The 26,440-nt window shown below is 38.7% G+C and overlaps 2 protein-coding genes across 11 annotated transcripts in view; one reads left to right on the top strand and one right to left on the bottom strand.

Moving 5' to 3' along the window:
• Positions 1-4,609, bottom strand: part of SDCCAG8 (SHH signaling and ciliogenesis regulator SDCCAG8) — a 111,643-nt gene extending 107,034 nt beyond the window's left edge. The window contains exon 1 of one of the 2 annotated variants that reach the window (XM_075748815.1): positions 4,040-4,609. In XM_075748815.1, coding sequence (XP_075604930.1) covers positions 4,040-4,106 — 67 coding nt within the window. In that variant the 5' untranslated portion in view covers positions 4,107-4,609. The remainder of the gene's footprint in view (positions 1-4,039) is intronic. The other variant, XM_075748814.1, reaches the window with a different exon arrangement.
• Positions 4,610-4,803: 194 nt separating this feature from the next.
• CEP170 (centrosomal protein 170) overlaps positions 4,804-26,440 on the top strand; it is a 98,463-nt gene continuing 76,826 nt past the window's right edge. For 7 of the 9 annotated variants that reach the window (XM_075748806.1, XM_075748805.1, XM_075748800.1 and 4 more), the window contains exon 1: positions 4,823-4,964. The gene's annotated coding sequence lies outside the window, so the exon portion shown is untranslated. Of the gene's footprint in view, positions 4,965-6,091; positions 6,170-26,440 lie in introns of those variants that run through there. The other 2 variants (XM_075748802.1, XM_075748799.1) reach the window with 2 other exon arrangements.

Genomic DNA, 26,440 nt, shown 5'->3' with positions numbered 1-26,440 from the left:
GGACGTAAATGAAATTGGACTTGATTAAAATAAGTTTTATTTATTTATTATAATTTTTATTTATTACAAAGCTCTTTGGTTTTCAGTGTTTAAAGGATCTGAGATGATTATGAAAAATGGTAAGCTAGCAACAAAATCTGATGGATCAAACCAGACACAGCAAAAAGAAGATGCAACTACTCCACAAAAATGCTGTCAAGTTGTCAACTATGATGTACAAATCACAGGCAGTACTTGCCACAAGGGACAGGCAGATAACTTATCTAACGCCTTAGCAATGACATAGCTGACCAAATACCCAATAGAAAGAAATACATTGCTGCTTATTATTTCAGAGACAGGAGCAACCAGCAATCCTAACGTGGAATCAGGACCACACCGTTCTAAGTACAAATCCCTACCTCTCAATTCATCCAAATGTGAATGTAACTTTGGACTACATTAAGTTCAGTTAAGCACAATGCTTTAGGCAAAACCAGTATGTCCCTGACTGAAACATTAATTAAAGTTGAAAAAGCACATACCATATATTCTACATGCTTAATAAAGATACTCCTCTGTCCTGAAAGAAGCATTGATAACTTTGGTTATTTTCTGTACTCATTGTAACTACAAAATCTAAGTATTACTCCCTGAAAATATAGTATAGGTATCCTTTTTCCAGAGGAGGATCTTTGTATAAAAATAATTAGTAGAAGGTTTTTTCATATGGGAATGTCAGACTACTGCTGAACAACAACATATTTTTTTTACATTAGAGACAGATTACAGATCCATTCAACTTGTCAGAAAAAAAAAAAAAAGGCTAAAGTCAGGACTCTCTGAAGTAAAATAAAACATGGAAGAGGTAGTTGTATTTCCAAAACAGTAATCAGCCTTGGGTGAAAAAAAAATTAAAGCAAAAAAAGAAAAATCATTGTAAGAGTAATTTGCCACTGAACTGAAAACAGAAAAAAAAAGAGAAAAGGCATTGAACGATGTTTGCATTACCTAAACAAAAGATGTTTTTTCAGACACTGTCCAAGACTGCCTATAAAGAGCACTCCTTTAAATGAAAGTACCAAAGCCACCTCGTTCATGAACTCAGAAATGCCATAGAAAATACTCTGGGAGCTAATGGAGAGCTTAGCAAAGCAACCAACCATCCAGAACAATAGAACTGCCTGAAAGACATGGAAAATAACTCCAGCTGGTAGAAGTGTTAAGCACCATAAATTGAAGAAAATAAACTACAAGTGTATGAAAAAGTTGCTCTAAGTCTGTAATCTAAAGTTAACGGTGCAGTTCTAATAATGCTTATAGGAAGATGACTAGAAGTTACTGACTATAAATTCAACTAACAGGTCATTTTCTGATATCCCATGGTTCCCAATCAGAAAACAGCCCTAGAAAGTTAGAGAAGAAGGAATTACACTGATTCTTTACGTCTTAAAAAAAACCAAACAAAAAACCTGTAGAATTTATGTGAAACAATAACTGACAAAACAGAAAATTAGACCGGTTAGTGAAAACAGAAAGATGATGCCTATTTAAAGAAAATTTTACAGTCCAAAAGCATATAATTTTTTACTTTGTTTCTATTGACACTTAGAAATCTAAAATAGTACATCAGGTACCTCTTCTGGGGTATCACTGTGTTTTGCACACTCTTGGAATTTACTTTACTTACCATTCTGATGTGTCAAACACAGGTATGCTACCATGCTACTAACATACTACATAGCAGCTGTGAGACTGAAAGTATCAAATTATGATCTTTAAGAAGAAACTGTTCCCTAGAGCTGCAGCATTCATCATCATGAGTTCCTAAACCAGCCCTTTCTGCAGAGCATAAAGGACATGCCTAAGGTCTAGAGATCCTTACATGTACGAAACTCCAAGCATTTCCCTGTTCTTTCTGAGAGCTTCACCATCCTTAAATGAACATTATGTGCTCTGTGTAGCAGAACACTTAGAAACAATAAAATAAATAAACAAAAAAGCTTAACCCAAAAAATTTACCATTATATATTATCATTTACAATTTAATTCTTAGCTGCTTAAGTGTCACAGCTAACTTGGAGAGCTGGTAACTGGGCCATATACTTATTTTTCCTAGGACAGCTTTGACTTCACATCTCTCCTACTTTATTTTTGGAGTCACGTAAAGCAGCCACAAAACGAAACTTTATTTGTAGAAGTCTTATATTTTCATCTGTTCCTCTTATAGCTTGCATTCTCTGAAATTACACGGGACACTGCACCTGGTAATGCAGTGAAATACAGAATGCAATTTCCACATTTTCTTAGGGTAGATTTACAAGATGCCTATATTAGGCACTGTACCTAAAAAGGGTGGTTTGCTCCTGCTCTTATACTGACTCTGGCCTGAAAGTGAGCCAGTGCTGTTTACTAAACTGGCAGAAAACTCAACATAATAAAAATAAGCTAACAGTTCATTGCCTAAAATGAAAAGGCAGGTCCAACCACTGAGCTATCACAGAAGGAAAACATGAATTTATAAAGCGTTTCAGGAACAGCGTAGCCCCTTCCCAGATCTGCATAAAAGCAAGCAAACAAGTCTGAAACAATATTCTTCCTAAAAGATAATCACAAACACTCTAAACGTATTGTGAAATACACCAAACTTTAAACATATTGGCTGAGCTTGTACTTATGCCTACACTAGTGCAGCAGAAATGAACAAAACTCCTTAAAGTGTGGCCTTTCTAAACAAAGCTATGCCTCTGTGAGTGACAACAGTGCCTTGAAGCAGAAAGGTATTGCCAATAGAAGATTTATTAAGCAGAAAAATCATATGTGTTCAACCACAGTTTTAAAATCCTATCACTCCTCCTTTGTCAGTAAAAGTCATAGCAGAAACCCTTTGCCCCCATGAAAGTCCAAATCCAGTACAGAAAAATTATCTAGTGGTTTTCCATACTCACCCCAGAAAAAGTAAACATTATAAAGTACTAAGATTACCCCTGTCTATTGTAGAGCAATTACTAGGATTTTATTCATTGTTTTTACATATCACAAAAGGAACTCTACGCATTCAACGGATGCTCTGATATTTGTTATTTTAGCTGTTCTACCTGCAAGTACCAAGCAGCATCAACATGCCCACTTAATCTGCAGGAGAAGTAAACAGAGATGATTCTTCAAGGTTCTATCTTCTGGAACAACAACAAAAAAATCCATCCTCAGTGCAAAGAGCTGATGCTATTTTGAGAAGGAAATATAAAATACTTGCTAAGAATCAAGCAGCTATTTAAAAATATTTCCATTGTTTTATCTTTTTGCAATGACTTTTCCTATATTGTAACTATGCATTTAATTCATCAGCCTCGCAACACATGGTATGTGAGCACCATGTGGGGTGACATACCCACAAATTATCGACTCTCTTGAGAATTTGAATACTTACTTTAATTAGTCAGAGACAGTCCAAAGGCTGGTAAAGCCCCGATGTCATAGCCAAGAGACTAAGGTGCTCTCTGTCAGGCTATATACAATGCTTCTTGGATAAGAAGACAGGTATGAAAACGGTTTATGATGTAGGAAATAATCACTCTAACAGTCAATTCACGCCCCCTTCTTTACCACCTGTCTAGAATTTGATGTTTCAACGACAGCTACAACTCTGACACGGACAAAAAACCCCCACCAAAAGAGGCAGCGGCCCCACCAAAGCCAAGCTATGGTCACACAACTACGTGCGATGGTATTAACCGCACCAGCGATCGGGTTTAGGGAGGACCAGAAGCAACTTCACTCTCGCCGCCAACTGCACTAAGAGCGGGGCGGGCCGCGCTGCCTCAGCCCGGCCGCCCCGGAGAGCGGCGGGACGGCCCGGCCCCCGCGGCCCCCGGCTCCCCGCAACACCGCGCGTGGACGCCGAAACGCTCCCCGCCCGCAGGCGCTCAGCGGGGTAGGGGACAGGCGGCTACGGCGGAGCCCCCCAGCAGAACCGGGCAGCGGCTGAGGAGAGAGCGGCCGGCGGGAGAAGCAGCCCGCCCTCACCCCGCGCCACTCTGCCGCGGAGGCGCCCGCTCACCTCGGAGGCGCCTCTGGTACCGCTCCAGGGACTCTTCCAGGGCGGGCTCCCCGCGGGGCGCCCGCATGAGGACGCCGCCGGCTGCCGGGGTGGGTGACAGTAGTTCGACCCGCTCTGCCTTCCCGCGCTCCGCAACCGCCGCAGGCTCCTGGAAGAACCACAACTCCCACAATGCGTGCGGGGACCCCCTCCGGCTCCTCAGCGTCGGCCGTTGCTACCCGCTACCGGCCTCCCCTCCACCACAGCTGAGCGTGGCGACGCTCGGGACCCGCCACGCCCGCCAGCTACGCGGCGGGCGGGAACGCGGCCAGAAAAACTACAGGTCCCAGCATGCAGCGCGCCGCGCTGTGCGCCTTGGGAGGTGGAGTCCCCGCTGGCCACACATCTCCCACGCCCGGTGGCGGGAGGAGAATGGTAGCAGCCCCTTCTTTCCCTTTTGTTGTGGGTTAAGACTGCATTCGCGCCTGCGCACAGTACAGCTCTTCCGCCTACGTCCTCGGGCCCGCAGCGGCCGGGTGTAGCGCAGGTCCAGTCATGGCTGAGGGAGAAAGGAGTGGGAAGCGGTGTTTACCTCCCGCCATCGCGTGCGCATGCGCAGGAGCCGCCCGGTGGTGGGAGCGGAGAAAGCTATTGTTTGAAGCTGGCGCAGGCGCAGCTCGGTCCCTCCGCCGCTCAGCCCTTGACGCCTGCGCACTGCTCTCCCCTGCCCCCCCCGTATTGTGTGAGCTCGGGCAGCGCCTGCGCAGTGCCTTGCCCCACTCTGCCCGTTAGCCGCTATGTGCAGGGAATAACGTTGGAGCCGTTGCCACAGGGACACCGACCGGAGCGCCCCGCCCCCGCCCCGCGGGGATGCCGGCTCAGTGAGCACCGGCGGCACCACCACTAGGGACGGCCCCTCCCTGGCGCGGCGAGCCTCCTCGAAGGGGTGAGTGAGGATGCTGCCGCCCTGGCCGTGGGTCGGGCGGGAGTCGTGACGGCGAGAGGGGCCGGGGTCGCGCCGTTTGTCCGCCCCACCGTTCGCCCGGTGCCTATTGTATCAGGCGGCCTTCGCCTGCCGGACCCCGGCGTCGTGCGGCGGGGGCTGCGCCCGGCGGAGGGCACGGTAGCGCGGTCCGGACACAGCTCGCTCCCCCTCCCCCGTCCCCGCTGGGTCCGGAGGCTGCTCCGCGCCCGCCTTCCTTCCCCCCTCGTAAACGCGGCGGGGCTGGTGGCGGGGGTTGCCGCCGCCCGCTGCCCGAGGAGCGTTGGCACTGACTGGATGCGAACGACACTGCCAGATCCCGCTGCCCGCATCTCCCTGCCCCTTTCCGCCCCGCCGCCCGATGGGCGTCCGGCCGGGGACGACGCCGCCGGCACACCCACCCCCGGCCGCCCGCAGCGCGGGCACCGGGGCTTCGCAGCCTGCCTTTGCCTCCCGCAGGCAGCTTTCCGTGACTCGAGCAGGCGTTTCCAGAGGTGGAATTTAATTTTTATTTTTTTTTTCGGTTGCCCCCTTTTTCACAAACTGCCCCGGGGCTGGAGGTGGCGTATTTCTCCAGATTTAAAAATCACTGATGCCGTTCGCTTGAGATGCGGTTTCCCCCCGTCCCCTTAAAATAGCGTCTTCTGAGAGGGATGATGGAGAAAACCAGTTGGGTTTGCCTCTTCTCTTATTGCGTATTTTCATTCCATGAATATGCGTGTCTTTTGCATTCAAAAATACTCTCCTGAAGACGCAATGTTGGGTTTTTTTTTCTTTTTTTTTTTTCTTGAGGCTCTTCCCGGGAAACCAAACAAACACAAAATAACCTTTTTTGTTCCCGGTGGCGAGAAGCAGCGCCGGGCCCACTTTGTCTTTCTGGCGTGGAAACGAACGGGTTACTGAGCTAACAAAAACCCGATGGCGGTTTTCGAGCAGAAAAGCGTGTTGCAGCAGAGGAAGCTGGCGTCGGGGCGGGCGGCGGAGCCCTCCTCCGCCCTCAGCTCCTGCGCGCGCCGCCGGCTGCAGGCGGCAGGGGAGGGGAGGGGAGGCGACGCGAGGGAGGGGGCGCGCGCGCTCTCTCCTCAGGCTGGCTTCCCGGTGCATCCCGTGCGTCTCCCGCGAGCCGGCGACGGTTGGGCGAAGCGCGCGCGCGATGCCCGTTGGGTGCAGTAGGTTGTGGGTACCGGCCCGGGGGAGCCCACTGGCGACAGGAGTGGGGATGGTGTGCGCCGGTTGCCAGCTTTTGGGGCGTTATTTTAGGCATTTTTGAGATGAGCTGACAATTAGTCCATCTGTTCTTACGGCTTTATGGAAAAAATGAGATGTTGATGCTATGCTGATGAGTTGAAGATACATAAGAATTGCGTTCTTATGACAAGAGATTACAGATAGCATCCACTGATCTGCACTTTGAAGAAATTATTTTCTTCCCAGTGAAAGCAAAGCTACTCATAAAATATTCAACTACTTTGAAAGAATGAAGCCTGTTCTAGCACTGTGATGATCATATTTTCTCCTTTGGAATGCCATTGAAGACATTGTGACAGGGTTTGCCTGTGTAAAATGATATGTGGGACAGGATAGTTTTTGTAAACTCAACTAAGACATGATTAAATATGCTGTGATTTCCTATGATTAATTTCCTCTGGGAGTTACTTTAAGTCCAGATGCAGAGAAGTCTGTCTTACTGGAACTGAACTCTGTGAGTATGGAAGCTCCTCAACTTTAAATTTTATTTAACAGGGAAGATAAGTTAAACGTAAATACCAGAAAGACTCTCCCCTCACTCTTTGATTATTAATTTTTTAAACACTCTGTCACTTTCATGTAAATGTTTTGTTGTTGCAGTAGATTTTTTTTGCCTGAAGGAGGTCAGGAAAGCTGGCTGAATAGATTAGTGTAGCTGAGGAATTTTGTCAAAATTTCAAGAATCAAAAAGTTATTTGTAATGGATCAGATTAAAAAAATAAAATGTTTTTAAGAGAAACATTTTGACATGAAAGTTGTGACCAAACTTACTTTATCATGGTACAGCATTTTTTTTTTCCTGACAGGTGACTACTTCCCATATCTGTTCTAACTGACTTTTGCAAAGAAGAATGGGTTCTTGCTTCATCAGCTGTAACAGGCTTGGCAGACAGAATTTTTAAACAATTCTGTTGATAACATTCATAACCAGGTTCTTTTCTGGCTCGTAAGTGAACTGGAAAAGTATATGTTCACTCATAGATGGGAACTAGGGAGCTTCCTTGAGTGACTGGAATGAAATCTGAGGCATGAGTAGGTGCAGAAATTGAAGTACCGTTTCCAGTTCTTGAAGGAAAAAGGTCTTTAAAGTATATTGATAACATAGTATTTTCTTGAGTCTCCTAAACTGACGATTTCCATGTCAGCACTACATCTCTTAGCTTTGCAGGCAGAATGGAACTGAGGTAAGACAGATTGTTTTTACTTTAGCTAGAAAGCCAAGAAAATCTGTGAAATTCTGGTTTTCCTTTAGAAAATTTTGAACAGGGGTGTCGGGCATTGAATCCGTGAGGATAGCAGAATTTACTTGCAGAAGTTTTCATATCTGCTTCTAGCACTTGTGAGGTGGTAAAAGGACACAATGGCATGCACTTTCCCCTCTTTGAAGAACATGCTACATAATGTAGTAAAAATTGATATGGTTGTGACCAGGAGACTGAAATTGGAGAAAATAAAGTTCTTTGTTACTGCGAGATGGAGCTTCAAATTTGCTAGCTGGGAGCTAGCGTTAGATACGTGTATCTTTGCTAAGATATGCATCTTCACTATGCTGAGTGAGCCTGTGGGGGTCTTTCATTGTCTGTGAGGATTATAATGCTCTTACTGAACGCCTGTGCTTCTTCTGTTATAGTATTGATCATTGTACGTCTACGCATTTTCAGTAGACTGGTCTACAGGGAGCAGCTTCCTTCAGTGCACAATGCTAATGCTTTCCTGGATCAGAGTCTGTCCAGTGCATTGAATGAGGAAGATGTCCTGGGGAAAAACAGTATGTGGTCATATGACTTAAACTGTAACATAACACATTGAAGTGAGGGTGGGAAGAGAGTACAAACTACACAAAGTTGTTTAAACAAGTATCTTGTCTGTTGTACATACATGCATAAAAATATTTAAATAAATTGCAAATACTTGGTTCTCTTGTAGTTTAGTTTCTCCCACTCTACCTCCAAAAAGCTGGGAGACTGTTTTTATTTTACAGGCACGCTTTTAGTTAGAATGACCTTTTAAATTTAAATTTTGCTTGATCTTTAAAAAAACCCCATGTATTTTAAATTAACTTTTTTTTTTTTTTAAATCGTGTACTATGTCAAAAGCAGCTTGTCCTAGAAGTTTCAAATAAAATCCACAAAGATATTTTAGTAGATCACTGGCATAATTTGATTTCAGAGAGGGATACCTGTGTTTGGGAAAGTACTCAGTGCCGCATCACTGAAGTTGAAGTGTAGTATGCAGGCTTTTAGATGGTGGATAGGAAGTAAGTAGGTGGGTGTTAAAGAAACCGACTAGCAGTTCTTACATCTTGATGCTTCTGCATGGAGTAGTCCCAGTTAGCCACTCTTGGGTTTTGGTACAACATTGCTGTACTGCTCTGACGCAGTGGCTCTAATACTTTTCTAAGTACATGAGAAGTTGATTCACTTGACTAATGCAGCAGAAAACTATTTCTTTTCTTTTTGTTTTGTTTGAATTTTTTTCCCCTCCTCTCTTGGGTTAACAAATTGAATTGTGTTATTGTGTGGTCAGATGAGTGCCAGAACAAGGACAGCAGTGTCAAGCCTAGAAGAAGGGAATACTTCCTTTTCCAGTGGTAGAGATATATTTGGTCTCCTTAGCTGTCCTATCTGGCTGTCCCCATGCTGCTGTAGACTACTGTGGTCAGAAAGGGGGTGTGTTAAATATAAATCCAAGAAAACAAAATAATTAAGATACTGGTTTTGTTTTTATTGTCAGCCTTTACTTACTGTCCTTGATATGTAAAATATCCACAGACTAAACATTGAGAACGTATCACTGAAAGAAAAAAATGTTTCTCTGCAAAGTAGCTATGAAAAGAGGGAGAAGTGATTCTGCAAAGTGGTGTGGCCTTTGTATAAGGAAAAGCAGGATTTTTGTGCCAGGCTAATATTGGTGTCTTCTCTTTCAAAGAATTTAAGGCTGTAAGTTTTCAAATATTTGCATAGTTTTTTCTTGCCTAGTTACTAATTTTGAAGTGTGTGATTTTTGTGAATTATAGACAAAGTACTATTTGCTATGTGGTTAGAGAAATTGTTTTTATTCATTCAAAACAGAGATATGAAGCATCTTTTCTCTCTTCATCCCCTAAATAGAATACTTAGTAAAACATGATAGTTTTTTCCCATGTAAGCCTGACATATTTGTCAACTTCGTTTCTCCTCTTTTTCTTGTCTTAGAAATTGTTATTGAAAAACAGACTTTTCCTTAGCTAGGTGCTTTTTAGAGCTCCCACATCATCCACTGGTGGGCTTAGTGAGCTGATTCAGGTCCAACTACTGCAGCTCTCTTGCAGTCTAGCTTCTTCAGTTTGTTCTGCTGTGTCTTTTGCAAGGATTGGCGTTTTTGTAATAGGGTCCTCTGTTTACTTGTTTCCATTCTTGTGAATGAAGATGTTTTATATTCTGATCTTTTCCATGAAACTAAGAGGGTGTTGTTCTTGACAAATAGCTGAATCTTCTACTGTCTGTGTGATGAGCCTTCCAGATCTCATCTTATTTTGTACCTCATTCCAAATGAGTTTCTGGTTCTGTTCATTTTGTTTCTTTCCAGGAAGAACTGCAATTATTGAGCTTTTCAGAACAATAATAACAGAAGTGGTGCCACTCCCTGGCATTTCCAAGATACTTCTTTGTGCACAGGGTATTTTGTTAGTCTTCAGCTGTGGTATTGCATGAAGAACTTGTAATCAATCCATTAGGTAACCATTATGGTCTGAAAGTAGCAATACACTGAATGCATTAAATCAGATGTACTTACGGCTTTTCCCTCAAAATGACATGCTTAGATAATTTTGTTGATGATCTTTCTATTGAATTGCAAATATTTGGCCATCTAAATATGCGTTCTGTTCTGTGTTTAAAACCAAAGCCTCTTCAATTATCTCTTATTTGCCGTCTTGTTGTGGATTACATTTCAAGATTAGGAAGAAGAATGCAGGAAGTTGGAATGTCGTGATACTTTTTCTGTTCTCTCATGAATATACACTTTTCTTGCTTTCATTAATCTCACCTTCTCTCCCCTCCACCCCCCACCCCACCCCACTCCCCCATGAGTTAAACTGATTGTCTAGTCCTGTGGAACTATATCATTGCAGGAACCTTGATGTCAGGAATTACTCTACTGAAGTTTATAATTTAATTTGCTAAATAGAAGACATTTAATGGGTAATATTGTAGTTTCACTTAATTTTTTTTTCTCCTCGTAATTTTCCTAAGAATGTGAGAATGACCACATAGAATGGACTTTTGCTCTGAATCAAACCCAGCATCTTTTCTCCAAGAATAGCTGTAATGCGATGCCAAGGCAGAGATAAGAAAGGTGCAAGCGTATATGGTATTTTCTGCGAAGGCATTGCTAGTCTCCATGTATTTTCTGCTTGGAACTTTTGAGTCAGGTGTAGTTTCTATTAAGGATTATTCCTTCCACTTGATTTGCATTTCTTCAGATATGTACTGAAAAGGCAATTCAGTAAAAATGGCCTTTTATGTTTTTCAGACCTTCATTTCTTATACATGTTCAGCTGTATACCAGCTTAATAATTAAAATCTTGATTTCCCACATATTTTTGTTGTTACAAAAATCCACCCCAGGTTGGTGAGGTTAATGAATATTATATTTCTGCTCATCCATCTCTCCTTTCTTTAAATGATCATGTTTTCTTTTTATTGTACTTGGTTTCCAAAGGGGTTAGTCCTGTAATATGAGGATCAAACCCTTCCTGTAAGAACTGCTTGTTGAGGTGATTCACAAGTCAAAAACACAGCTTTAATTTTAGCTTTAAGTTGACTGTGAAACTGGCTGTTACAAATCTTTTTTGAATTGTCAGCAGAAATTATACAGGAAGCCATTGAGGAACCACTGAGAAATGAGAACTTCTTTTTGTTTAACTTTTGGATTAGCGGACAGTTTTGAATAATAATCACAACTGGTTGATATATGAGTTATGGAAATTACAGTATTTTCATGTTACAGATCATATTGGCCTCTGTGGTCATCTTGTGTTTGTTTTACTGTTACAGTTTTTGCTGATAAACTTAATAAAAGGTCTTGTTCAAAAATTATTTTTCTTCTAAATGCTGCTCAGTCACCACGCTCTAATAGTCCTCCAAACATCATGCTAATTATTTTATTGGGCTATACTGGAGATGATTGGGTAGTGCCTTTATTTTGGCAAAGTCTACACTAACTTGAATCTTTAGCAACCTTAGTGAAATTAATTAGTTATAAGTCTGTCATAATTCATGCCTGTTTGTTAAAATAAATGTTTTTAGTTTTAACTGTTACCATTTGGATCACAAATTCTGTAGCATATTTTTAATTAATCAAGTCTTAATTCATTAGCTTCTAAATATACTTTGTGATCGCTTTGTAGACCAGTTGCATTTCTAAATATTGCAAGGAATCCTGTATGTTACTTTTTCTTTGAGTGCTCTTTTGAGAGGTGCAATTGCATGCCCAATACAGTTCTACAGATATATCTTATGTAGCATATCAAGAAGAGGTGCAAATTCATAAAGGTCTGAAATGCCAGTTGAAGAATGGAAGCATATGGCTGTTTTTCATCTGTTGAAAACAGGTTCCTAATTTAGAGAATCGTGTCCACTTGTTTTAAGGGCAGCTGCAGAGGGGCTTCTGATGAACATGCTAATTTTTTTTAAATTTTTTTTTTCCTTCCTCTTCTATAGATGATACTGCATGGCTTTGTTCTTTTCAGTTTTCTTCCTGTTTGGAGAACACAAAAAAAAGTGTTGTTGGTAGAGAACTAATATTAGTGAAAAGGAGTAGCTGGATATAGTCAGTAGGTATATTGAAAAAAAAAAAAAAAGCCCAAGCAAAACCAACAAACCAACACAGCAAACAAAACCATTTAAAAAAAAAATATTCACACAAAAAATGCCAGGCTGAACTTAAGCTTGAATATAGCTTGAGTCAATCACTTGAAAGTCCAGAGTTGTCACAAACTTTTCTTTTTAAAGTTTGGCAATAACAGTATTTGAAACATAGTAGCCATCACAGATGTATTGTTGTTTCTATTAATCATAGTTTGTCAGATGGAATTTATTTTGTGCTGAATCTTCATACCCTGTTTGTTTTGTTGGCTCTTTTTCTCATTCAAAATTTTAATTTTTTTTTACTTCCTTGAGCATGAGTAAGTTGTCTGTCCGCCCCAGGTCTTGGTGAAGTCAGTGAATCTTCAGGTACTGCCAATGACTTCTATGTATGGCAGGATCTTTTTTTACACAACAGTGCAAGGCCCAATATAATGCTATTGAATTATATTCTTTAGCTTGTTATAAGAATTTATTGCTTGGCATTATCCAAGTGTCTTTTTCTTTTTTCCTAGAATAAATACTTCTTTCTTCAGTATTTGCAACTTCTAAATCACATACAATTGTCTTGCATACTGCATGTGTATTTTTTCTAGCTTTCTTTAAACAAACACACCCTCTTGCTTTTTTCCATTTTTTGTGGGCTGATTGCATTTTCCTTAGCATACTGTATTGGCAACTTCAACTATCAAAGTTAAACATGTTCAGGTGTTGTGTTGCAAAACTGCAAATAGCAACACTCCAGAATCTGGTTTGCCTTGTTCTCTTGCAGGATTATTGTTGCAAGTGTTCCGAACTGCTGCCTCGTTACTTGCTTTGAGGAGGTCAGAGTTTGTAACAGAACTGAGAACTAAATTATCCAACAACTTCAGTTCCTAATGTCAAAATCACATTTCAGTACCCGCAGGTAGTAGAAATGTTTTGATGTTTTCATTCATCATGCCTTAAGCTCTAGTTTGTTAAGAAGCAAGACGGGTTTTTTCTGCTCTGGCTTCTGATATTGCTTTCATGGTCTCTAATTCTATTTACCTGTACCCTACACAATAACCATTTTCAGTTGGTCCAGTTAATATTACTGGGTATTTACTTAAATGACTGATAGGGTGAACTCATTTTTATGTTGCCTGGGCAGCCTATAGCACATAGTAAAGTCCTTTGTAAGGTGGCAGGAAAAAAAAAAAAAAGCTGAAATATCCGTATCAATACATAACAGTGAACCAGGAAGTCCTGAGTCATTCCTTGCCCAGTTGAGGCAAATTGAAACCTTTGATTTAGTAAAAAAACCCAACAAACCAAACATACTGTTATTTTTAGTGCAATTCATAAATTACTTCAAACAGCACGTTGAAAGAAGACTAGATTTAGCAGATTAAGATCCTTGAGTTTCTGTGTTTTGTGGGTCTTTCCCTTGGTGCATTTTCATTCCAACACCAAGAAAAGCATTATGCCTTACTATTTTTATCTATTGTGCTTTTTGGGGGACAATGCCATGGCCTTAAAAAAAAATATTCGAAGATGTCTGTGTATTGTTTTATTTGTATAGTTATTTCCATAGGAATTCTTCCTTTTTTTCTTTCTAATTAATATTCTTATGGTTACTATAGACTTGTCTAGATATAAGAAGTCCTGTGAGGCTTGGGTGGATTTGGTGTAATTGACCTGTGTTCTCATAGCAGCCTAAGCAAAACTGGCTGCTGGCTTCTCCTCGTCCTGCCCTGTTCTTCCTTTTTCTCCCACCCCTAGCTGCACAGCCTCACTCCTTTCGCTTTGGTGCTAGATTGTGTGTGTTGGTTTCTGAGAACCATTCATTTGTTTGTGGGAGTGGAGAAGAGTACACAAGCAAGTCTGTCACTAGTTGAACCTGCTGAAATAGCTCAGCTCAGCCACGTGAGTCCTGCAGCCAAGGCAAAGGAGCAGTCTGCGCTTTGTGGCTGGGGCAGGGCAAGAGGGTTGGCATCCTGACAGCGGTGAGACTGGCTTTGTCAGGTGTGGAATCACAGCTTCAGTTTAACATTTACGTGACAAAGGTTAAAACTGCTCATTTGCTTGTCATTTGAGTCTTTAACATTAAAGTTGAAAATAAGTCAATACAGTGAAGTTCTAGACATGCAAGCAAGAGGTATACAAAGCATGTATTAGCTTTGTATGTATTTAACTTTCCATAGTAACTCCTACTGTGTGGCACATGCAAGGAACATAAAGCAGTTCACACAAAGTAGGTTACTTGAGATTTGTTGCAGTGGAAGTGTGGATGCAGGAGCTGCTGATAAGGAAGAGGTGCCACGCTATAAATTCGCATCCCATATTGCTGTCCAGTAAACTGTTCCTATATTTAGATTTTTAAATTTATTTAAGCTGCCAACTTCTCCATTTCAGCCAGTAAAACTTCGGGCACAGGCTGCTCCAATCTCATTATAAATGCTGAATATAATGTGTACACTGGGATTTTATCACCTTTTCAGATATTAAAAGTGGTGGAAAGATTTGAAAATGTGTTTTCTTTCTCTCTGAATCAAACTTGCAAAAACATTTGAAAAGCACTATGAACTTGAGGAAAAAGTGGGAATAAAAGTCAGTCTTTGGGGCTCTGTTGTTTTCTAACTACTTAGAATTAAAATACATATATTAAAGGACAACTATTTTGTCTATGGTTGTTCAGTATTCTTTACAATTTCAACTGCTTTCTGTCTGCAGAAGATTGCAGATTGGTACTTACTGTATATTCTAGAGCAGCTCTTCCTAACTTTGGAGCTTGACTTTTATGGATGTATTGGCTGACATGGATAGAGCTTTATTGAAACATCTTTTGTTTAATACGTTATGGTGCTTGTGTGTTTATACTTGCAATACCACGAGATGAGAATGCACTCATTCTGTTAAAAATGCTTGTGTGCCTGGATGGGATGGCCCTCAACGTGCTTATCTTGTGGACCAAGTGCAGGGAACATGTTTCTATTTTCTCTCTCCCTCCCTCCAACTTGTACATGGCACATACATCCAAAGCAAAAGGGAAAAAAAAAAAGCACTTCTGAATTTCTGGCAACATTGGGAAAGCACTTTGCTTTTGATTCAAAGTAAAACAATCCTATATAATGGAGTGAAAAACATATGCAGGAGAACAAGTAATGTCTGGTTTCCCAGGAATGTGTCCTGTATCCCAAACTGTGCTGAACCTCAGCATGCGCATGTGCTCGCTCTTGCCTGCCTGCTTGGTTGGGAATGAGCAATGTTCTGTGGGGAAAACAACCTGAATGGCAAATACCCTACAAAGGCAGAGCACAGAGGAGCGGTGTGAGCGCAGGTCAGCCAGCAGGCTGTGAGGAGCTGGGAACTGTCGAACTTGTAGTGCAGTGTTTCTGCCAGTGGGATGATGGACTTACTCTTTTGAACTTGTTCTGCTCAGCCCTCCGTTCTCCCAAAACTTTTAGGAGCTTTGTGTCTCTGAAATCTCCAGCTCTCTAAAGCTTGCTGTTAGGAGGAACTATGGGCAGAAAAAGAGCTCCACTTTGTCAAGCAACTAAAATGGTTTCAATAAGAGCTTTAATTACCAACTGTGTGGCAGAAGAATACAGTTTAAAAAATGTAAATAATTTGTTTAAAAAAAAAAATGTGCTCTTGCTTGAAATAAAAATATGTCTTTTAAAAAATATGTCTGGGGAAATAAAGTGAAGGCTACAACTGGGCTATTTTGGATTAAGCAAGAGATAATATTAGTCTAGTATGTGAGAAGTAAATACCATCTTTTCAGTAGGAAATATACAAGAAATAAAGTCCAGGAAGAGCCAAGTCAAAATAAACAAACATAGAAATGCAGCACTAATTTATTCTAAGATGTTAGGTATTATCAGAAGTGTTACTTAGTGGGTACCAATAGTGATAATAGCTTCTATACCATGGAAACGTAATTTAAAGGACAGAGGATGTGAATTGTTCCAGCCTTTAAAAAGGGAACTGATGATGATCTGTCTTAATCAACTTCATATGCTTTTGTCCACATTTAGTTCCATGTTAAGGTGATTTAAAATATTTTTGGTAAACCAGAAGACTATTTCTTTATTGCAGCAGCATGGTCAGTGTGGCTTAATGTGCCTTTTACTTTTTATGCAGCTGAGCGTAACTAAGTTCCTAGTCGGATCGTTTTGTTGGAGACATAAAATGAGTAACTTTTGTAGTAACTGTGGGTAGTTTTGAAAAAAATGAAAACCAAAACCCCAAACATGTTCACTAAAGTGCTACTGAAAGGGATGACTCAATCCCTTTTTGTGGATGGGCTTATAATACCACTTCCTCTTGTTTGGTTCCGTGCCTGGAGCAGTGTGTGTGGAGTTCAGAGATCTTCCCATTTAGCCTTCCCTTTCACATCTCTTCCCTTTTTTTTTTTTTTTTTAAGGCAACAAAATTATTGAACTTGCATAGAAAAATGTCTATAGGTTTCTTCCCTTAAAAGTACTTGAATCCCAGATTTCTCTCTATTGAAAGACAGACTCACATTCAATCAATAGCTTTTTAAAATATTTATAGTATGATACTAGTAAAAATATTTTCCAGTGGTCTCCAAATGTTCCAAAGTTAATCAGATTTTCATTGTAGTATTCTGCAGAACATATGCTGATGTTGCACCAAATCAAGTTTAAATCAGTTATCACCAGTCATTTTTAAACCAGCTTATAAAGGAAAATATTCTACTTATATATCAGGGCTTCTGATCATGATTTAGTTGAGGGGGTGTAATATACCTGCTCAAACAAAATCTTGCATAAAGATGTCAAGCTGCATACTCACTGTATGTGTTAATTCTAAAAGTTTATAGTCACAATTTCACGTGCAAGAAATAGAATTAAGACTTATCATGCTGGTAGCTATATTCCTGTTTGTTGGCTGCGTACAAGAACAGAATGAGTAGGCACCGCAAGCAAATGTGGAATAGCTTCTCTCTAGGGAAGCCATTTGCTAGGTACTAATTATAGACTGGTTTAAAATCTTTGGAATAAGTAATATTTTTCATTAAAACCATAGGTATTCTTGTTGTTTGTGCAAATGTCTTAACATGCTTTGTGTCTTGTTAAATTATTGATACTATCTTTTTGGCAGCTGTTTTCACGTGATCATACATTGAGAAAGTGTTTGTGTTGTATTTGTTACCTTTCAGTTTCATTTCATGGGAAGGAGAGAGATGGGAAAGATGCAGTCATTAAAGAAATGCTAGTCTCCAAACTGCAAGTCTAGGTTTCTGTTGAATGATTTGGGATGTGATTTAAAGAACTGAACAAATAATTAAAATACAAGGACTTTTAAGCCTTGTTCTACTCTATTTTGACATGAATCTCCAGGAAGAGGATTTCCCATCAGGAAAAGATCTTAAAAATCAAGTCCCATGTTATTGTCTGAAATTGGAAAATGTTAAACGTGAAGAAAACAGCTCTTTACATCACAGCTACCAAGCTAATTTTTAAAGAATTTTGGTTTTAAGTTTGTCATGACAGTAAATACTTTACAGAATGTCCATGTAGCACAACGTAATTATGATTCAGAATCAATGGCTTTTATTATGCGTGCATGCATGCACATGCGCAGTCTCCCTGTCTTCAGACGGTGAAGGTTGCCTAGAGCAAACATCACTTACAACTGTAAGGCAAAATTTTGAGCCTTTGGTTGTTTTGTAAAATAAGTACATCCAACTTTTTTTTTTTTTTTCCCCATGTAGGGCCTGTGTTACTGATCTTGGAACAAACAACTTAGTGTATTTCCAAGAAAAATACATCTGTGGACTTGGCTGTTGAGAATAATTGTAAAAAGCTCCAAAGCATTCCATAAGGGAGAGGGTAGAATGTATCAAATATTTTGTATGGAGCCTACCTTGGAATGATAAATGTTTTTCATGTTACAGTGGAGATGTAGCAAAGAATAATAATTGAATACCTTTTTCAAGTTATATCTGTAATACTATGAATGGATGTGGAGACATTGATTTAAATAATCATTGTCTGTTATTTCCACTTTCATGTTCTATGTACTTCTGTATTGTGTCAAGAAGTAAAATAGAATTCAAACCTGAAAGATAGATGTTAAAATTACTTAAATACATGTTTTTCTTTGGAGAATATACTCATCTTCATACTCAGAAAATAAATAATTCCATGTATTAAAGAACAAAAAATTTGCATTGCCTTGAATGTAGTTTAATCTTGCTTAGTATCTTGGGACATGGAATAAACCCCATATATTTCACAATTTTGGGGAAAGTGAAATCACTACCCTTGGGAGGTTAAGAGGTCCAATTTTATCTGCAAAGTAGTGTTTGTCTTTTCAGTAGTGCTCAGGACTGTGGTCAGTACTTGGCCAATGCAAATAAAACCTCCTCTTTATACACAGCCTACGAAATAACTTGGAATATGCCACAATGGAGGCTGTGAGAATAGGAAGTGGAAGAGGAGGACTTGACCACTTCTTTAAGATTGCATTCTGCCTGAATGCAATGCCTGATTTGTATTTGTTCATTTATTTTCCCGTTTGCTTATCTTGGCAATAGTATAGTTTGATAATATAGTCTGATATGGAGTAGGGGGGAAGGAAGTATTTCTGTAGCTTTCATTAAAGGAAGCTTTTTCCCAAAGACAATTTGGTTACAGTTTCTTTGGCCTGCTTGCCGCAATCATTTCTAAAGGATGCTTATGAAATGTACTATGTTATTAGCATACTCAGTATGCTAATCTCTGTGTAGATGACCCTGTTTGATCATGGTGAAATAGGAAAACTTCAAAATATTTTCCTTTATCCAGTTCCTTAATCTAAATGAGAGTGATGGACAAAATATGAACACTTGGCTGTTTGATCATAAGTTAAGCTACTCTTATAAGCTGTCATTACTCTTTATTTTAACTCTTTATTGAAAGCAGCTTTTGAAGCGTTGCCTTTCAGTGCAGGAAGGCTGCTAAGAACATTCATGAGAAATTATTTTTTGCTTATGAATGTTAAGATTAGGAATGCAAAATGAGCTGCCCATTTTCTTTGAGAAATGCAAAATATCCTTTTTGTCTGTTATCAAAGGATAAAATAGGATCACTTTTTTTAAGTCTTAATGGCTTTATCCTAGTGGCTAATAACTGAGTATGCCTTTAACAGTTGGAAATCTAATGTTTAGACTGAGAATACCTTAAAGCTTTAAAAAATTTGTAACCTTCAGGTACCCCAATTATTATAACAACTATATATGCATACAAAGGCTTGTGATTGTTATGTAGGACTTCTTTCCATTTACAGTACCAGTCTCATGCAAACTTTTCTAATCAGTCTTTTAGGAATTTGCGTATTTCTCTGTATTCTCTGTAAAGATAACCTAGTATTTTATTTTTTGTCAAGTTGATGAAGTCTTTGTTTCAATCTGCTGTTCTTAATACAATTTGATCTCCAAACTTCTATCAGGAATTGTGAGCGTTGGGGTTTTTTTTCCCTTGGTAGCTTCTCAATCCCCCCCCTTTTTTTTTCTTTTGAAAATGGACTTTTGTGGTAGAGAAAGGCATGGCTGTCTTCATAATTCTGGTAACATTTAATTTCCCTTTCCTAGATGCTTTAAACAGGAGATTATTTAGTTTCAATTGTGTGAGTTCGCTTAAATTTGGTAGAAAGTCTTAATGTTGGACTTCATGTTTCTTGTCAACATCCTGATTGTTTATTCATGCAAATAATATCTTTTTGCATACTGTGACTCTCAAATGATTGGTAGCCTTAGATCAGGTAAGCCTTATTTTGTACATTTGTTTGCAATATTTCTATGTTGATATTGATATAATAGCAAAGGTAAAGAACTTGGGCTTTTTATTTTAGGTCATTATTACATCAAAAATGGAGTAGGATATGGTCTTTTAAGTCATGTCCCTTATCCTCAAAATCAAAACCCCAAGCAACTTTCAGTGCAGCTGCACTGTTGGCAGAAAAAGGGGTTTATTTCAGTTGCTGTTCTGACAGCTATTCCTGTGTGTCACAGCAATAAAATAGACGTAGATCTAATTCTGACCTGGACCAGAGGGAAAGAATGCTTGTGCAGCCCCACAGCTGTAGCCATGTTACAGGATAGAATTGCTGACTGGCAGGGGAACAGCCTCCTGCGCAGCTTTCTTGTCCTTACTCCATCAGATGCATGGGACGACCTGTAGGGCAAGAAGATTATCTGCGTCCCTTCTGTAGAGATCTCAGACTCTTTGAATGCAGAAGAAAAATTTCTGTCTATCCTTAGTAGATTTCCCAGCTAGAGGGCTTTTATGCCTTTTTGCAATGAAAAATGCGAGGAAGAAATGCTTCTTCCCACAAATGCTGCTGAGGAGTCTGCTGTGACAATCTGACCCTAGGGCCAGATCGACAGGTTGCCAGACTGTACCCTCCACTTCATCGTTGTAAAGTGGTAGGTGTGGGTGTATATGTCTTTGCTTTTTTTTTCCCCTCTTTTTTTTCTGATTTGTTTTTCTTCCTCTTCCTTTCTCTTCTAGCCAGAGACCCTCTGAGAAATACAGAAATACATTGCTGTTGCTTTATTGATTTGGTAGAACTCTAACTCTTGTTTCAGTTAGCCTTTTACGATAGGTAATGTGCATATATATGAAGGTTGGATGTGTACTAATAAAAAAAAAAAGCAGGGGATATGACTCAGCTTGATCTTGGCAGTGCTAGGTTAACGGTTGGACTTGATGATCTTAAAGGTCTTTTCCAACCAAAATGATTCTATGATTCTATCTCCTGATGCTTTATAAAGGCATTTGATTGCTCCGTTTTTTGTTTCTGGTCTATGTTTTATTATGTTTTTTTTTTCTTCTTAAGCTTAAAATAATTTTTTAAAAAATCTTTTTTTAAAATATTGGATCTAGCAGATGTTGCAAGTAAATGGTTTTCTCTGTAAACAAAAGGCCCAGGTGATTTTGTAGATTCAAGGAGGTTAGCAAAGAGGAGAAGAGAACAATTTTGCTGGGTAGTGGTTAAGAGAGTTTCTTTGCTCTCAGTGTTCTGTATAGTCATGGCTACATCTTTTGGTGAACACTGAAAATTATATATTTTAGATGTAGTATAAGGCTTCAATATGATTTTCTAATTTTTTTTTTCCCCAAGAAATTTGGGTATTTGAGCTAAGGTGGAACAGGTCAAATACTTCAGAAGCAGAATGAATATGCGAGGCTATCGTTCAGCTGCCTTGTTGGCTAAACCTTACTAAGTTTAAGAGATAAGCCAACAGACCAAGGAGGACTGTGATTTTTATGAGGTGTTTTGGTTTAGTGACAGGGACAGTCATCCTAAGTGTACTCCTGTTCCCCGTTTGAGCAAGGAAGTTCAGTTGAATGGACACTTCACTTTTCTTCCCTTGTGTTTCCTGTTTTCTTCTACTTTACCTATTTGCATGCTTGCCATCCAGTTCTGTTATGTCAGTGTAACTCTGGAGTAATTGCATGAAATTTTCATGAACTTTATAACTAATAGCAATATTTCTTTATATCGTTGCAAATGGGAACAGTGTCTTGTTCAGGGCTGTATATAGCATTTGAATGTTTCTAGGGGAATGCGTTCAGGTGAATAGCAATTCTAGCTTGTTAGACAACTGCTGAAAATCTAGGATTTTTTTTGGTCAGTTTTCCTATGTATGCGAGCTCATCTTCTCTTGGGGATGTTGATGAAGAGTTACAATGTTTTTATGTGTAATTTACCTTATTCATGCTTCCATTGATTTCATTTTTTATTATTTTTAAAGCCTTTTGAGGGTATATTTTTATTAACCTCTATGGATAATGTTGTGACATAACCTAAGTCTCAAAGTGAAAAGTATTGTCACTTGACAACTTCATCCAGCTTTACTTGAGCAAAGCATTACGTGGGTAGTGTCTTTTCACTGCACTAAACTTTCATAGCTGTATCCCATGTTGCTTGAGGAGCAACATTGCACACTACTATGGCATGAAGGATGGCTTATGTGGATTGAATTCCAGTTTCCAATGAAAGGTTCTTCAGCCATCCATCTTTTTGCTTTTTTTTTGTTGTTTGTTTGTTTTTTCCTGCATAAGATACCCACTTTATTAACAAATTCACTTGATGGACTAGCCCTAGGAATTTGTGAGAATAGTTTCAGTCAGGAGACTGTTGTCTGTGGAGCACTCTGTCCCCTTTTCTGGGATGACAGCAATGTGAGTAGTGAAAGAAGCAGGGGATTATGAAAGCACCAAGGATAGTTTCATGTCTAAAACATTTAGAAGCTACCCTAGAGCATGAAGTATTTTCTTGTATTTTTAGTCCCTATGATGGCAGATGAGCCATATACCTATTCTTTGGAAAGGTGGTCTTAATTTTCTAGCTACCCTACATGTGGCTTTAACCTTACTTGCAAAAGAATTAGGCATTCAGTGTTGTAACAGAAATAAATGAAACCATTTGAACACCTGTAGTATTGTGTAAAACTAGGTACTTCAAGATGATATGCAGATGGTTTTGGAACTTAAATATTCAAGACTAAGATACTGTAGTGTTAAAAAGTGCTCTCTACAGTTCCGCATTTATAGTAAACCATTTATAGAGATTTTGTGGAGATTTTACCATAAGTGTTAACGAATTTCTCATGCTGTGGTGATGAGCATAGCAGATAAAGTCAGTAGGAAGTTAATAATTCACAAAAGATTTTTAGTGATGTGCAATAAATAAGGCACAGGATATTCAGTTGATGGGGAGAGGAGAAAAATACTGATTGATTGATGGTTAAGCTTTTTGTTTTAACCTGAATGAGGTAGAGTCCTGGTTAAAATATTATGTGGTGATGTAGTTAAAGGTTATTTTCTAATGCACGTGTGTAAGTAGGTTAATTATGATTGCACACGGAACACTGCTTGTGATACTGCCCAACTTCATAGTGTTTTACAGAATAGACAATATTATTGTCTATATTATAACTTCCTAGATCTAAATCAATTATCTTTATAGATTACTGTATCAATATAATTGATATTAAAATCTTCTCAGGGTTGGAATTACCTTCACTTTTCTCCTTTCTGTAGCATAGATTTCTCCATTTTAGTCAAAAATAGAACTACTGGCACTAGTGTCCTTAATTACATTGGATAGTCAATAAAGCAGGCATGGTAGGCATTTTTCCAGTGGGCATTGTTTGCTGACAGCATTTCTTTGTAACTTCAGGTCTTCTCCAGTCATTACTGGCTCCATTAGTGCTCTCTTAATTCTGATTGCTCCCTTGTCATGGCTTACACCTGATGTTTGCCTGCCTTGATTCCTCTTTGCAGAGTCTGCTCCAGGTCAAATGTCTTGTCCGAGTGTGGTAGTGTTCTCTCCTTCTGGGTCTTCTGCCCTTATGTTTGTTCTCTGCTGGCACCTGGATGAATTGGGAGTACTGGGGAAATATGCACTGTAACATTAAAAGTGGGTAGTTAAAGCAAATTGTGGAGTATGTTGTTCTGTGTAGACAGATAAGTTGAGAGAATTTATCTTTGTACTTATTGAACTTATATACACGGAAAGTTTTCAAAAGCCTATTGCTTATCTGTATTTGGATAGATTTACAGAAGAACCATAGTAAAATGTACAAACTGATACAAAGGGCCCCTGTCACATTTCAGTTACCAATTTGAATATGTGAGGTACTACTTATAATTTTTGTTAGAGGAAAATATTGTATGTTAGTACCTTTAATTTTGCTTCAGAAATGTTTGAGTCATTTCTTCTGAAGCTTCCCCAAATATCCTAGGCAATTGTATGAGAAGGTAAACCTAATTTTAGCAAAATTTTTAGCAGCTGGAAACAGGAACTTACAAAGGCAAATAATGGGCAACATATTATCATCACACTGTGTCTCAGCTTGATGCAGGGGTTTTTTTAATGTTATTTTAAAATATTCTTCAGTAAAATTTGTTGTACAATAATAGAATAATTGTGTACCATTAAAATTATACTGTTTTCAGTCTTAATATGGAGGACTGTGGTGCTTAAAAGTTGGAATTTCAGGCATATATTAGGTTTAGCTTAAATTTTAAACATAGCTTTTTGTTTCTCTGTAGGATCAGCATCTCAATACTTGCAAATGGTTTAGTTGGAGAAAACAGTTGGCTGTTTTCACTTACAGGCAAATACAAAAATGTAGACTGTAGATTGCTCAAATGTGAGATTATTAAGGATTTTTGCTTACAATAACATTACTGTATAAAAGTATAATCTTGGCAGTGTTTCTCTAGACATATTTGAAATTGGTTACACCCATCTTTTGGCTACATAATGCAGGGCTTCAGTTCTTAGGACTGAATTATATTTACAGGGATGATGCAGCCAATTTCCCTGTTGCTGCATCATCTGTTTCAAATGACTTATTACCCATGTGTTCATTACACACTGGTTACTGCCTTTTGAAATTCATAGTCCTTCACCATTAAATGCTGTTTTTTCTGCAGAAAAAGAAACCTTTTGCAGTTACAATAGATGTCTCGGGAGCTGACTTCCATGTATCTAGAATGAAGTATTGCTTTGAATGATCAAGTCTTAATGATGAAATGTTTACTAGTTTGTTTAAAGATTACACAATACCGCCATATTAAGAAAGACTCAATGATAAAACATTTAAAATTCATTTTTCTATAGAAGAAATCATAATATTTTTGGTAAATACTTCATCTAAAAAGTGTAGTCTGTACTGGTTAATAAGACAGGGCCATCTGGGACAGTATCCTGTTCCCCATAAACAAAGGCTTGGTAAGGAAAAGAGGTTATTAACTAGGATGATACCAAATGAAACCTCACTAGAGCATGCTCCAAGCCTCTCAAAATGAACAGTGCATGCAGTTCCTGAGCTGTAAGTGGGGTCATTGCATTTAATAGGCATGATATTTTTTTCTTCCATGAATGTTTACTGATTTTTGAACCCAGTGTAACCTTTTAGTAACCATAACATTTCATTGCAAGAATTATCATGACCTAAATTTACACTGTGCAAAGATCCACTTCTGATGATGCTTTTGCACCTGTCATATAGTAATTTAATTTGGTATCTCCTAGAGACTGAACAATCTTTCATCCTTGTATTGTTCAGAATACTACAGCCAGAGTTCTTAATACAGCAGTGTATTAAAAATATTGCTAGCTTTTATGAAGTTTTTGGGGTGCAATGTAATTGTCTGTATACTGTCTATATAAGTGTGCAGTTTCATATCAAATTTTTAATGCACTTTTTTGTTCTGATATTAAGTAACTGTTGCTTCTGTATCCTGTTTTCAGCCAGTTTTGCTATGCAGAATTTCAGCACAGTTTTGATCAAAGGCATTGGTTTATTCTAAAGAATACTTTAAAATAAAATATGTATCTAGGCTGATGATTCGTTGCAGTTGAGACAGCACTGTTTGAAAAGAACAACATTATTAACTTAGGTAGAAATGGTGATGGGCTTTTAACTACAAATGTGCTGCCAAGCTCTGTGGCAATGATTGCTCTGTATAATATGTTTTAGGAAATTATTTCAGATAGCTTAATTTAATCTGTTTGTTGTCAGGCTTTGTCATTTGTGGGAGGTTTGGAGTTTTGGGTTTTTTTTTCTAGCTCAGTAGTTGTTGACCTACTTGTCTGTTTTATAAACAAAAAATAGTTTTTTGTCCTTTATTGACAGTCTACCTATGTAAACTAGTGTTTGACTAAGAAATTTTTCAAACAGTTTCTATCCTCTTGGAAATTTTCATATGAATTTTCAGTTAGAGCAGGAAGGCCAAATGGTGTAAATGTTGTTATGAGAAGCAGATGGGAGATTTAAAAGGCAGTAAAATATAGATGGAATGAGGAGCTTTGATATTGAACACATGCTTGCTGTCAAACATCCATTTAATTTACTTGTTAAAATGGCTAGCCATTTTTTGATACTTGCTTTTCCTGTCTTAAAAGGAATGGAAAAATGTCATTTGATTGACCTAGTTTATCTTCTAGATTTAAACTAGGTTAAATTAAAAATACAAATGTTAATTTCCTTCAAAGGTGCTGAATAAACTGTTTCAATTATGAAAACACTTATTTGGTAACTAGAGGTCTTTAAATTTTATTTCAGCAAGTTATTATTATAGATTTAATTTGTAATGTTTTTATTTTCTATGAATAAAGTATAATAGAGATGCTGTATCACTTCTTCCATTGAGTTGGAGAACATTAAGTGGACATAAGTTTCATTTCAGGAATGTCTTATGATACAGCTATGGAAAGATAATCCTATTCTAGATATCACTGTATAAGAGAACACTTTGTTATAATACATACTTTTTTTTTTTTTAAGTAAATTTTCAGCACATTAAATCTTTCTAATTTCTTCTATTCAAATTGTTTTTTTTTCTTTAAATGAGT

Source organism: Balearica regulorum, chromosome 3 (genome assembly GCF_011004875.1).
Source record: "Balearica regulorum gibbericeps isolate bBalReg1 chromosome 3, bBalReg1.pri, whole genome shotgun sequence".
Classification (NCBI taxonomy): Eukaryota; Metazoa; Chordata; class Aves; order Gruiformes; family Gruidae; genus Balearica; species Balearica regulorum.
This window is presented reverse-complemented; position numbering and strand designations above follow the sequence as displayed.